This window comes from Lepisosteus oculatus, chromosome 14 (genome assembly GCF_040954835.1).
Source record: "Lepisosteus oculatus isolate fLepOcu1 chromosome 14, fLepOcu1.hap2, whole genome shotgun sequence".
In the NCBI taxonomy this organism is placed as follows: domain Eukaryota; kingdom Metazoa; phylum Chordata; class Actinopteri; order Semionotiformes; family Lepisosteidae; genus Lepisosteus; species Lepisosteus oculatus.
Genome location: NC_090709.1, coordinates 54,302,222 through 54,316,791, shown reverse-complemented (window position 1 = coordinate 54,316,791; position 14,570 = coordinate 54,302,222). Strand labels below are relative to the sequence as shown.

At 41.9% G+C, this 14,570-nt stretch overlaps 1 protein-coding gene and 1 long non-coding RNA gene across 2 annotated transcripts; one reads left to right on the top strand and one right to left on the bottom strand.

Moving 5' to 3' along the window:
* Positions 1-2,162: 2,162 nt before the first annotated feature.
* LOC138242416 (E3 ubiquitin-protein ligase TRIM39-like) lies at positions 2,163-13,050 on the bottom strand. Its single transcript, XM_069197900.1, has 8 exons — positions 12,400-13,050; positions 9,995-10,090; positions 9,616-9,849; positions 9,330-9,489; positions 8,760-8,819; positions 7,843-7,875; positions 7,586-7,612; positions 2,163-3,931 (listed from the first exon to the last, which is right to left on the bottom strand). The coding sequence occupies exons 1-8, from the start codon at positions 12,988-12,990 to the stop codon at positions 3,384-3,386; spliced, it is 1,749 nt and encodes a 582-aa protein (XP_069054001.1). The 5' UTR covers positions 12,991-13,050; the 3' UTR covers positions 2,163-3,383.
* LOC138242425 (uncharacterized) lies at positions 5,887-8,518 on the top strand. Its single transcript, XR_011191560.1, has 2 exons — positions 5,887-5,975; positions 6,937-8,518. It is a non-coding gene; the product is annotated as an uncharacterized lncRNA (long non-coding RNA).
* Positions 13,051-14,570: the final 1,520 nt, after the last annotated feature.

The following is a 14,570-nucleotide window of genomic DNA, read 5'->3' as shown; positions in this document are numbered from 1 at the left end:
AAGTAAAAAATACACACCAGTATTACATTTCTCCCTAAACATTTTAAGCATCGAAGTCTTTAACTAAAGAGATACCGGAGTCAACAAGCATACTTTTAGAATTTGATTAATAGGGAATATAATATGGAATCGCGTATCTAAAGAATTTAATAACGATATGATTATATTCATGTACTGCGACAGGGCTGTGTAGGGCTGTTTCGCCTCCCTCTTCATGTGACTTCCCCTGTAGCCTACTGGTCTATGTGCCTGACTAGCAACTCATGGGTTGTGTGTTCAAATCCAGCTGGTGCTGGACTTTTCTTTTAACAAACATTTCTTTGAAAAAATAGAATAGCGATATTATGGACAATCAATTGACTTTTATATTTCAAAATATTACAACATGATCGATTTTAAGTCATTTTTGATAACAATCAACAAACAAACATTTCTTTGAAAAAATGAGTTTCCCTTGGTCAGAGATATAAATATATAATATTTAAATAAATTAAATTTAACTAATGTGAAATAGCGTGTGAAAAAGTGGTAGTTTTAAGCTTTTCTGCTAATATAATATGGAATTGCATATCTAAAGAATTTAATAACGATATGATTATATTCGTGTACTGCGACAGGGCTGTGTAGGGCTGTTTCGCCTCTCTCTTCATGCGACTGTACCAGGAAGAGGATTTCTTTCTATTCGAAACGTGTATTTTAAAAGTTTAAGAAGTAAAAACCTTACAGCGTACACAGATTTCTAAACTGATCAGGATCGTTATCTTTGTCTTATGCATAATAAAGTTCACCACTCTGTCCAGCAAATTAATAATAAACTTTATTTTATATAGCGTTTTAAACGAATAAGTAATTAGATTGCTCATAAACCTAATCACTTGCTTTTTCTTTTTATTTAGGCTCAGATTTCAACTAAAGATCGTATTATTAATAACCACAAGAACAACCAACCAATAAAAACAACCATATAAACATAATACCAACCAAAAACATAGATAACGACCACAATACAAAATCAAATATATCAAACCATTATACTCTCGCAAATTCCTCCAATTATCCTAATCCCGCCCCTTATGCAAAACCAAACCCTCCTCCCATCCCAGTTTATCCTCTTTATCATAAACAAAATCCACCTCAATTTTCAACATAAAGCATTACTGCTTACTGGGTTTTTGAGGGAGGGGGGGAGGTGTCTTTCGCTGGAAATCTCGCCTGCTTCTACTTTATGAGTACAACCCCCTCTCTGCCGGAGTGCTGGCTGTGACAAATTAAACCGGTTTCACAGGTATTTTCAAAGTAGGAAGTACAGTGTTAACTGGTAGCTGGGCTCCTCAATGGAATTGCTTTAACATGCTAATGCGTTGGTTTAACAGTCCGGGAGTGGCAAGCTTCCAATGTCAACTCGACTCAATTGGAAGACAATGAACGTATTTTAGCCCTAAATGAATTAATAGCAAACATGGTTTACATAAAAGACATTTTTCCAAGAAAGTTTATAATAATACAATCTATAGTTGAAATCTGAGCCTAAATATAAAAGAAAAGCATTTTCAGAGAGCAATCACGCTGTGTTTATGTAGAAAAAGTGATTAGGTTTATGAGCAATCTAATTACCTATTTGCTTAAAACGCTATATAAAATAAAGTTTATTTAGAGATGAATGATCACTGTCGCAGTTTAAATAATTTTCGTAGGAGGGCTTGGACAGAATCCAAGTGCATTTTTGCAATTTACGTTGCATTGTCCAATGTGCTGTTGTAATACAGTTTAGAATACAGTTAGTCTAAGCTTTATCAGCTTTATTTATGGGTTGCAATTTAGAAAAAGTCAAAAACCGCACTCAAAATGCAATTTAGAGCTTTCTGGCAAGAGGAGACACCCAAATTATAATGTAACATGCCACTGTTTGTGCATGAACAAAGTTATACTGCAATTTTCCTTAGATACGCGATTAAAAAAAATAAATTTTTTGAATCCCCGGCGGAACACACTCCATAAGAATCAGCGCTTTTATACAGTATATCGCCTTTAAACACATATATTTAAACACGCGTTTACGATTTAAATCAAAACGCGATTAAAATCAATATAAATGTTTATTTTGTAACGCATTGGTGACTATTCATTGTTATTAAAAAGACTTAAATTCGATCATGTTGTGATATTTAGAAATATAAATTTGTTTGGTGCGAGTGAGGTTTTATTTAATCTCTGACCAAGGGAAACGTTTCATTTTTTCAAAGAAATGTTTGTTAAAAAATAAAGTCATAGTTCCATGGCATTCAATCACAGACCATGTGACATGGGAGTCAGGAAACTAACACACAGTGCCACCAGATTTGATAACACTATAAAAATGCTATAAAATAATGTGACTAGGCACAGAACAAGTTTACAGCACAGTACAATAATAAATGCTGACCATGACTTTAGAAGCATAAATTACCTTACACTCAATTTAAACACAAGCTGTCTTTAGCCCTCTAAGCTGGTTCATACAGAAATGTAGAGATCCAGGCTCAGAACACACAGCTTCATTAGCGAATACATATGCAGGACAACTAGAGAAGACGTTTTACAGAGGATGGATTTTTAGATACATCCCATCGGTGACATCACTGAAGTCAACTCCTAGGTACTGTAACTCTCGTGTGGATAGTTTCACAAGAATCAGACAAAGGTTTAAGCATTGCTTGTTCTAGATAAAACTGCAAAAAAAACAACAACCCATAATTTACTTCTTTGCGGCTCTGTTTGCCCAAATCATATATTCACAACGTGAAATTTAGAAAATAATATTACGTAACCAAAATCCGCAATATGGAAACAGAACCTGTGTAATTGTTGATAGATGATGTACTCGTAACATTTTTACAAGACGAACTACTACATTTAAAAAATGACCTGTATGTACTTGATATCTCTAATCAATCCACGGCGACATTGTTAAAAGCAGAGTCCCAGCACAAAACAAAACTAAAACGCCCTGTGCATACCGTTTCGTGTGTCTTATTTGTTGCTCAAAAGTAATTTGACCATATGAAATGCATAATATAAACCTAGAAACATATACGTGAGCAGTATTTACATACTGTAGTATCGGTGTTAAGACATACTTCTCAAATACTGTAAATCAAGTTAAAAATATCTCAAGACCGATTTTGGTCATAATGAAACCATGTTTCGAGTTATATCTCCCTCTCTCGTACATGTTATTTTCCCTATTTAAAACTTTTACTGTAATTTAACACGTTTAAACACAACACAACATCGTCATTTCTAAAATTACTATTATATTTATGACATCATCTCACTACCCGCCATTAAATGCGTCTCCCAGTATGAGCAGTGGGACAGAGAGCTGGGAGAGAGTCAGCCTGTGTTCATGAGTCAGGGACGGGTTTAATCTCCATACTGACAGCAGGCAGCAGCTCAAGGTCTTTATCTGAATCCCCAGTACAGAAGACAGGATAGATCTTCTCCCCCTGAGTGAAGACCATGTCAGTGAAAGTGTAGAGATGAGCTCTGGACTCCACTGTGTAAAAGGAGACATTTCTCTGCTCAATATCCACACACACCCCCAGCTTCCTGGGCCGCAGACTAAGGGGGAGAGGGGTCTCAGGATCAGTGAGAGCAGAGAAATCAGGGTAGTAGTCCAGACACCAGTAACCCTGCTGGGGAGAGAAGCTGAACTCTCCTTTCCTCTCTGCAGACTCTCTGGTCACTCCTATTCTCCAGCTGTGATTCAATTCCACCTCCCAGTAGTGTCTCCCTGAGGTGAAGGCCTCCCTGCTCACAACACATTCCCAATCATTGAATCTGTGAGGATTGTCAGAGAGATCCTGTTCCTCCTCTACCCATCTCACTCTCTTCCCATCCCCAGACAGGCTGAGCTCACAGTGAGCTGAATCAGGGTCCAGAGTCACAGCAGCTGGGGAATAAAACAGCAAACATCACTACAGGCTCCTGCCGATTACATTCCAGTTCAACTCCATTATGCTGTGAAATGTCTTTGTCCCCCAAACACACTGCGTGAGAAAAACAAGTAAATTACTCATTATATATTTTCCCTTCCAGAGAAACGACATATTCTGTCATTGTTTCACTAAGTATTACACATGGAAGTGATCCCCAATATCCTCTAAATACAAACATTAAACATTTGTTTTCATAGCGATTAAACTTTATTTTTTTTAAACAACATTATTAATAAACACAGGACTGACTGGACTGCAAGAGAAACTACAGCCCGACCACTCGCTTTCAAAAACTTCAAAACCCACCACAACGACCTGTATATTGTAAGAAACTGGACGACCTGTCTTTTAAAATGGTTTATTTCAAATCCCAATTCAGCAGCTCGTTCTTCTCTAAAACCATTTTCCTGATGACACAGAATAAAAGTGCTGAATTCAAAGACTGTATAATGGTCAGAAAAATCTAAAGTCAAAAGCAATAGTTTGCTGAAATAAAGGACTTCAAACTTACTTTGAAAATGCCAAGAAATATCCAAAGTATTCAATTTAAACCAGAAATAACACATCCAGAAACCCGGAGAGAAAGACAAGAGAAACAGAGGCGCTCATACTGACTTCAGACTGCTCGCGCTCAGCTGTCCGCCTCTCTGATAGGAGACACCAGCTGTCAATCAGTGAGCTCTGTCCACTGAGAGACGGGGGCGGGGCTTATACATGTTCAGACTGAATGGGGGTTTTAATCAATTCAATTCAAGAAGCTTTATTCACATGACTAATGAACACTGACTTAATACTCTCCTCATACTTAATACTTCAGTATGAACTTTTAATACTTAATATTGAGTAATATGTCCCTTTGCTTGTCTGCCTGTCAATCTAGTGAAGATCAAAGATATTCTAATCAGCTCTTATTTTTTTTACTCCTGGAGCCTAGAGAGGCTGACACAGCCACCCACATGAATTTATAAAAACACCTGAATTCATTTCTGGACTCAGAGCGCCTTTAGTTCAGTGATGAGAGAGGACGCACTCTTCTGGGCACTGCAGCTCTGAAGCCGACACGACAGCATCTTCCACTGATATTTCACATTTGTTCTGTGTAGAACAGGACACAGAAGAATATCATCACACTCCTCTTTCTGGAAAACAATAATCTAAAGGAGCATGTGTTCTGTCTTTTGTACACATGAAGTACAGCACTGTGTCAGTGAGTGTTCCCGGGTTAAATGTGTGTCGTTTTTACCATTTCTGTTACAAGTTGAATTGACACAGCTTTCCAAACGTCTGTTCTTCTTGATGTGAAACTGCAGAAACATGTCCTGTACAGGGTGTTTGCTCACTCTTTAAACACTGAACAGAATACATTTACGATGACTTATACCTCCTGTTGGCTTCCTGTCACTGTTACTGTTGGTCCCAGTAAACAGCAAGCCAACAATGGACAAACTGTATAACGGGCTGTGTGCTGTCCTGAATTATTTTTTTTTTGTCTGTCATTCCTCTATCTCTTCACATTCATCAGCATAAAATACGCAGAAATACTGTTTCTTCTCCCTTCAAATTACACCTCCCCTGCATTTTACTGTGTAATTCCCAATTCAAGTGCATTTGATGTCTGCATACTGTAGTTTAAAAGCGTTTGAGGATTTTGCAAGTGACCAACAATAACATAAGACATTCTTATTTTAGTAGGAAACCAAAAACAACTGAAGGACACCAGAATACGTCTCCACAGCTGAAAGGTTCTGTTTCTTCTCTTTTCAGCAGGAATAAACCTTTACTTGTAACTTTGCAGCCTACGCATGCTGACACAGCTACCTGCTTGAACTACTAACCAAGAATTTATTACTCTTGACCTACAAATAGTTCCTCAATTCAAACAAAATTTCCTTAACTTTTATTCTTAGACACACAGTCACCGTGTCACACTAAGAAGACACTGAAACACAGAAGCTAAATTTCCTCCTCCTGCCCTGTGAAGACCAACCCAAATCTGAGGTAAAAACTACAATCATTGCTGACAGTAGTGATTACGATGAACTGATGTTGAAATCACTGATCTATTCTGAGTCAAACACTACACTGAGTCTCTTACTGAACCCACATCACTGCAGCCTGTCTCAGCAGAGCTCACAGCTCTCAGATGTATTCTCCAGCCCAGGAAACAGATTCCTTACTGACAGATAAACACCCCTAGCACCCCTCTCTTACCAGGACTAATAAGACACCTGATGGTCAAGAGCCTCAGACTCTGTAAGAGAAACAGGCCACAGAGACTCTTACTGACTGGACCTGAGAGCTCTGTCAGGACACACAGATATGGCCCCTGTCCTGGGAAGAGCCCCTCATTCCCAGATAAATACCCCCTGACTGAGAGGCTACAGGCATCTGCCCCAGACCTGTCTGTAACCAGACAGGTGTAGTGACACCAAACCATGAACCTCAAATTACAGCTCTCAGTAAACACATCATGTTAAAATGTGCACATCAGAGTGATCCTCTCCTGGCTCCCAGATTTCCTGCTGTTCCTCTTTAGTAGAAGCATGAACAGTCCAGAACAGGAGAATTCCTCTCAGCTACTCCATGTCTCTCAGATACAATAATCACAAACAGAGACACCCTGGTGTACTGAACTCAGATTAACCCTTTACACCAAGTTTCCCATCTTCACGTAAATCAGTACCAGTCACCTTCCACCTGAGACACAAGTCCTTCACTCTCAAAACAAATTAAGAAGATGCCCTCTCTCCTACTATAAAAGGACACATGATTTTGCTGAGGTGTCCTTTGAAGGTGGCCTTCAGAGAAAATGCGTTTTCTACACTGTCAGTCCCTCCAGGTGTCACGATCTGGATCCCTCCTCTTAAGGGAGCTCCGACCCTTTCATATTTTAGTTGATTATGTGCACCTGCCCCCTGTGTTGTCTCATTATTTAAGCCTGGTGTTCTCGCTATTCCAGGCTCAGCATTGGGAGATGGACCCCCGGAAGCCCGCTTACCAGCAGGTCCAGGAGAGACCTGACGGCATAGGCTTCATTATGACATCCTGACCATCGGAGCGCCTGGCCTCGGTATCCTGTTTTTATCTTCCTGGTTCCCTGTCCCTGTTCTGGATCCCGTTACGGATTTTAACTGTGTTTGTTTCGCCCTGGATGGATCCCCCAGTTTTGGACTTTGGACTGCGCCCCAGATTCCCCCTTTTGGACTTCCCTAAAACTGCTTGCCATTGTCACACCCCCCTGTCTGTGAACCTGCCCTGATCCTCTTCGTCTCCTCCCCGATGTCCTTCTCCACTTACTTCTGGATTATACCGTCTGCCAGGGTCCTGAGCTACACTTCACACTCTGGCTCCTGTTACACCAGGACAGATTCTAGCCTTTAGACTGAAACGCTGCATGGAGATAGAAATTCCACCAAGAAACTTTGATTGATCTTCACAGCCCACATGTAGGATGTTACAGAAACATGAGAGTGAAATACATCTCCTTCTGTTTACAGACCATGAACAACCATCTCACATTAAAAAGACCTTCTGGTCTCAAGACCTCAATAACCCCAGACACTAGGGCTTAAAACAGCATCTCTGTCATCAAGAAGAGACAGACCTACCTGCAGCACTGCACAGCCACTGCCATTCTGAAACACAGAGATACAGACACTGTTAATCACAGTCACACACTGGAACACAGAGACACAGACACTGTTAATCACAGACACACTGGAACACAGAGAAACGGACACTGTTAATCACAAATACACACTGGAGCACAGAGACACAGACACTGTTAATCAGAGTCACACACTGGTAATAAGATGTCAGTACAGTCACTGCTGTCAGTCAGCAGAGTTTCACACAGTGTACATACGTGATTTAGGTAGAGGAACTCGCTTCACAGGATCTGCAGAGGAGAAGTAGATCTTTATTGTATTAAAGACCATTCTTGCTTCTTACCTGTTATTATAGCAGAGTTTATACTACAGTCTGCAGTCAGTACATTTCAGGATCCCCAGTCTCCACTGCAGTGTGAATCAGAGTGTCAGTGAGTGTGAGCAGCAGTGGCAGTAAGACTGAGCAGCACAAGGCAATAAGACACACAGACACATCACAGGACACCCTGGAGTCTGGTGCCTGAGCCACTGAGAGAGATAAGAAAGAAACACAGTCTGTCCACAACAGCGAGCAGTAATTTCATAAAGAACCAGCGGTGATACTGAGAACTGATCATTGCTAAGCCATCATTGTCCTGTACCCATAGTGTCCAGTATCACTGACTGAGTGACCTGTACCCACAGTGTCCAGTATCACTGACTGAGTGACCTGTACCCACAGTGACCAGTATCACTGACTAAGTGACCTGTACCCACAGTGACCAGTATCACTGACTGAGTGACCTGTACCCACAGTGACCAGTATCACTGACTAAGTAACCTGTACCCACAGTGACCAGTATCACTGACTGAGTGACCTGTACCCACAGTGACCAGTAACACTGACTGAGTGCAGGACACATTGCTGTAATAAAGTGCATTTTCTTACAAAAATGACGCCCACTGGATTTTCTGTCTGTGTGCATCTGAATGTTTCTTAAACAGTGTGTCTCTGATCCACACACAGTGACTGTCTGCAAGCTTGACTTTCTGAATTCAGACGTGTATCAGCAAGTATCAGAGTGTGAATCAGAGTGTGTGTCAGAGTGTGTATCAGTTTATGTATCACTGTTCCTGCTGTGTGTTTGAGCTCCAGGTATATTTCAGGGGGGAGCTGTTGTGAAAACAGACTCACAGTGTAAAAGCTCTGCTCTGGACCCGGGCTCTGGAGTCAGCAGACTGTAGACATCAGTCACTGGGGAGACACACAGAGAAATGTCTCATCAGGGCTACAGTAACAGAGTAACAGGAATAACAGAGCTGTTCTACTGTACTGGGACTGTAGTTCCTATTGTAGCAGGACTGATCTACTGTACTGAAACTGTGGCTCCTATTGTAACAGACTGTTCTACTGTACTGGGGCTGTAGATCCTATTGTAACAGGACTGAATCTACTGTACTGAAACTGTGGCTACTATTGTAACAGACTGGTCTACTATACTAAGCCTGTAGCTCCTATTAAAATGTTCTTGTTAAGCTATATAATATATGGCACTAATATATAGTTATATAGCACAATATAACAATATTGTTACTGTCATAAAGATTTGTGAGACTAGAGCTTTTAAGATGTTTCACCTAGAAACTGACTGATAAGCTGCTCTGATAAATGCAGTCACTGCACAAAAAATCTATAAACAATATAAGAGAAAAAAAGGAAATTTATAAGCTATTCAGAAAGACATACGTGTGTTTCTCCACCAACCTGTCATGGAAATCTTTATTGATTCCTTATTGCAAAGATCCTCCAGTCGCTCTTTCAGTCCAGAGACAGCACTCCTCACTGCCTCAGGAGAGAAGTGTGGACTGACAGGGATGCTGGGTGAGTCTCCAGCTCCAGGAGGGACACAGACAGATTGGAAATTCTGCAGCAGGGGAGAGAAAGAGGAGTTTCCAGTCAAACACAACATACATTCCTGGGGAGAAGCCAGAAGCAGCTCTGTGTGAGAGACACCCTTCTGTACTGCAGAGTCACAGAGCAGTGATGTTACCTGGAGGAAATGGATGTGATCCTCTGTGTGTGAGAGCTGGTTCAGCTCAGCATCTCTCCTCTTCAGCTCAGTGATCTCCTTCTCCAGTCGCTCTAGAAGTCCTTCAGCCTGACTCACTGCAGCCCTCTTTTGAGCTCTGATCAGCTCTGTGACCTCAGATCTTGTTCTCTCAATGGAGTGGATCAGTTCAGTAAAGATCCTGTCAGTGTCCTGTACTGCTGTGTGTGCAGAGCTCTGAGGGAGGAGACACACACTGGATTATTACACAGGAAAACTCTCAAACTACATTATGTTGTATACTTTGTTTCCAAAGGGTACTGTCCAATGTCCAGCTGGGGCAATGTGTGTCAGTGTGTCCACTCCTCTGGTCAATACCCACTCTGAGTGACTTCACAGCCTGTCTCAGCTTCTGCAGCTCCTTCTTTCTCTCCTGGAGTCTCTGCTGGGTTTGTGTCTGTGTCGCCCCCAGCTGCTTCTGTGGAGAAACAGAGACACTCAGGACATTTCTGCTGTAAGAGAATCACATCACAGAGACACTCCTTAGAGTCACCCTGGAAAATTCACACTCTGTATCCCTGATGTCTTATCCACATGAGATGTGTTTCCTGGTCCTATCTGACACGCTCCTTTTTCTTGTCTAATCTACACCGGCAGCGTGTGCAGCGCAGCAGAGCATGAGTCTCCACCTCCTGCTCAAGTTTTACACCTCACACCTGGGTCTGCACATCTGTATGTAAAGTGAAATGTAAAAATGAGATAATTGTGATTCTAATTATATATAAAACATAATCTAGAGATTTCAGATTTCATTCATCTCAATATGACCGGTCTTGGCATCTCCAAACAGAGGATTTAAGCACTACTGATGAGCCCGGTTGCTACTAGTTTCCCCTGCAGTCAGTGGAGACCCTGTGGCTGACGTGCTTGACTGCTGGAAGAGGTTCTGGACCAGTAAGACCATGTGTTTGACCACATCTCACATCCTGTCTGCTTCTGGGAAAATTCAGATCATTTCAGAGGAGAAAAGGGAACATGTTCTGTGTCAGATCTGACTCCAGCTGAGCCCAGCGTGAGTCTTGTATTTAATAGCGCATGTGAAGGTATTACACCACAGTTTACAACTGGTTTTTGTGTCTGAGATAAACCACCTGCCTATTAGATCCCCTTCCCAGCACTTTATTTCAATCCTGTTTCTCTGCTTTCTGCCCCATAGTCCTCAATATGATAAATGAATCCTTGAGCACTGATATCGTACCAGTGGCCTTCACAACTGCTGCTTGTGAGAAACCCTGTGTGAGAAAAAGAATCATGGCTCTGGACAACCTGAACAACTTTCACCCTCTATCCAACTTTCATACTCTTTAATTACCTTTTCAAGCAAAATGTTTAGAATGTGCTGTTAGATTTCAGATAATAATCCTCTTTTAACTCCAAACTGGTTTCAGACAACTTCACAGCATAGAAAGTGCCCTGACTTCAAAGCACAGAAAGTGCCCTTGTCAAAGTCACTAAAGATCTTCTAATGGCTCCTGATTCTTGTTCTCTTTCTGTCCTCATTCTTACTGAACTCAGTGCTGCTTTCGACACTGTCAGCCATAACATCACACTTTCTTGTCTTGAGACTGTGTTTGGAGTTTCTGACACTGCTCTTCAATGGTTCCAGTCTTACCTCACTGATCACTTTCACTTTGTCTCTCTCTGATTTTAGCTCTGAAATTGTACCTGTTAAGGAGTCACAGTCAAAATTGAAGAATTTGGGGGTGATATCTAATCCAGGCTTGACATGTTCAACATATTGCCTAAACATCATTCTTCTACCTCAGAAATAGCACCTGGCTGCATCCTACAGCCTCCAGAATTTGGCAGCCAGAATTCTGACCAGGTCTAATGCAAGTGATCACATTACTCCTGTCCTGGAGTCCCTGCACTGACTTCCTATCAGGTTTCATGTTGATTTCAAAGTCCTCATGCTCCCCTAAAAGCCTCTGCATGGTTTGACACCTCTGTACCTGTCAGAGTTACTATCATCCTACTCCCCATCTCACAACCTTCACTCTTCTAATTTTGGTCTCCTGTCTGTCCCCCAAGCCAGCACTCTGGGTGACAGGGCTTCTCCTGCTGCAGCCCAGAGCTCTGGAATTCTATCCCTATGGATATCATAGAGTCACATTCCCTGAGCTCTTTCAAATCCAGACTCACAATCTTCTATTCATTAAGAGCTTTAATTTAACTGGGTCTGTTTCTGCCCCTTCGCTTTTCTGCTGTTTTATCAAACCCCTTTCTACCTTCTGCCTTCGGTGTTCTGTAAAGTGTTTTGAGAAGCCATTTTAAAGATACCATACCTCCTTTCTCTGTGCATTTGTTGTGCTGTAAATTGCTTTGCCACTTTTAAAGATGCTATATAAAATAAAGTTTATTATTAATAATAATACTATTGAGGTGAAAATAAAGCATGACTTCATTAATGAGGGTGCAGTCTGTTACAGAGGTGTTGAGTGTGCTGTGCAGTTGTACAGGTTCATTGGTGCTACATGAGGACAGTAAAGAGGGAAACAGTGAAGTTGAGGAGGAGGAGATAATGAACAACAGACAGAAGAACAGGAGACACTTCAGAGAAACAACAGTGTGGATCACAGCTGAGTACATGAGCAGGACTCAGCAGTGGAGAGATACAGCATTATGGATACAGTAAATACAGTCAGGAGATCAGTTAGAGCCCCAAATATCCTAAATATCCATTTTACATCTTGTGCTAGTCACTCAATACAGACTGAAATTCCTCACCTGTTTCTCTGTCCTTCCTGCTGCAGCTGAGACAGTATCATGGCCTCTGTGTTCATCCATTACACAAAGATAAGAAACACACTTCTGGTCAGTACGGCAATAGAACTCCAGCAGTTTTTCATGAGTGGAGCAGATCTTCTCCTGCAGTTGTCCTGTGGCATCAACCAGCTTGTGTTTCTTCAATGGAGCAGCTTCATAGTGAGGCTGGAGGTGAGTCTGACAGTAAGAGGCCAAACACACCAGACAGGACTTCACAGCTCCCCTCTGTTTCCCAGTGCAGACATCACACAGCACATCTCCAGGGCCAGCAGGACTGTGAGCAGGAGGAGGTGCACTGAGCCCTGTCTCCTTCAGTTTCTCCACCACTTCAGCCAGGATGGTGTTTCTGTGAAGATCAGGCCTTGGAGTGAAGGTCTGTCTGCACTGGGGGCAGCTGTAGTTCCCAGTCTGATCTTCCTGATCCCAGCAGTTATTAATACAGCCCTTACAGTAACTGTGTCCACAGAGCAGAGCCACTGGATCCTTCAGCAAATCCAGACACACTGAGCAGCTGAACTGGTCCTGGGAAAATGGAAAAGTACCTTCTGCCATTTTTCTGACAAGTAAAAACTGCACAGAGAGGAGCAGTAGAGACGGAGCTGCAGTGAGGCTGTTTCAAGTGAAATGAAACTGATCTCTGAGTTTCACTTCCTGGATCTGCACAGAGCTGCAGGGGTGTGAGTGTTAGGGGGTGTGATTGTTAGGGGTGTGATTAAGGATTTTAGAGGCAGTGGTTTAGAAACAGCTGTGATTTCTTTGGTGGTTGTTGTTTCAAAGAAGGTGTGTTGCTGTGGGGGATGTGAATCACTGTGTCATTTTGTGTCAGCCTGACAGAGGGAAGTTTTTTTAATAAACCTGGATGTTAGTAACTGCTCGTGTGAAGTCAATCCAGTGGTTTGTGTTCCCAATAATCAAAACAATAAAATACTAACTCACTCACACACCATGAGAAGATCAGAGCATGATGGTGACAGACAAGAGGAGGCCAGCTGGCCCATCCAGCTATTTAATCATTGGGAGTTATTTGGCTCCAGGATCTCCTCCAGCTGTGTTTTGGCAGAGGGGTGTCACAGCTCCACATGGTGCAGAGGATTTCATTGTCCGGGTGTGAGCTCTTACTGCGAACAGTCCAGCCTGTTGTGTCTCTCTCTCCAGGCCAGTGAGCCCAGCCTGCTGCCTGGCTCTGCCCTGCAGCGTGTGGGCCAGCAGGGTACGTCCAGGGCTTCGTGCTTCACCTGCGCAGTGACCCCCTGTGTGAGCCGCACAGACCTGCAGAGCGCTGCAGAGAATCACAAGCTCATCTCTACACAATTAAAGAGCTCAGGAGTTTTAGAAATGCAGCAGGTGTTTCTTTGAAATGAGCAAACAGAAAAAAGCAAATCATGACCAGACATAGTGCAGAGGAGGAATGCAGGACCACCTGTTAAAGCTTAGGTATACAAAAAATCACAGAAAGCTGTGTTATAAAAGAACATTATGAACACTGTTCGGTGTTTGCTGAAATGAGATAAACATATTTGAATTGTATTTTAATGGAAACGTATAGAATGTAAAAGTATTTTAGATGTTGTGTAGTTGTTAGCATTGAACTGTGTTGGATGCACAGAACCAGAAGCAGTAAGCAAACATACAGTATCTGATCCTGATCCATGGAGCCAGCATCTCAAGATGTTCATATTCAGAGGTAGATTGTTTAAACAACAAACTAGCTGTGGATACTGATGTCCCAGAGAGGTGGAAAGGCTGTTGCCTTAAGCCATCTCTTTAAAATTTATCCTCAGTGAGTAACTGCTGCCATCTCATAGTGAGTTTCTTTTTTTATAATCTTTTCACATGTGATGTTATTAAGAACAATAAGCTCCTGCTTTGTTTAACGAGTGTTTCAAAATAAAACTAACTTTTATGGAAACTCTGCTTTAGGATAATTAATAGACGTGAAGTTAAAAGAAATTATTTACGTTGCTTGATTAATTTTAAAAACTAAGATATGGAAAAGAGCTCAGACTAAAGCTCTGAGTGTCCCTGTCCTGCTCACTGCACTGTCTCTGGAAAAGAGCTCAGACCACAGCTCTGAGTGTCCCTGACCTGCTCACTGTACTGTCTCTGGAAAAGAGCTCAGACCACAGCTCTGA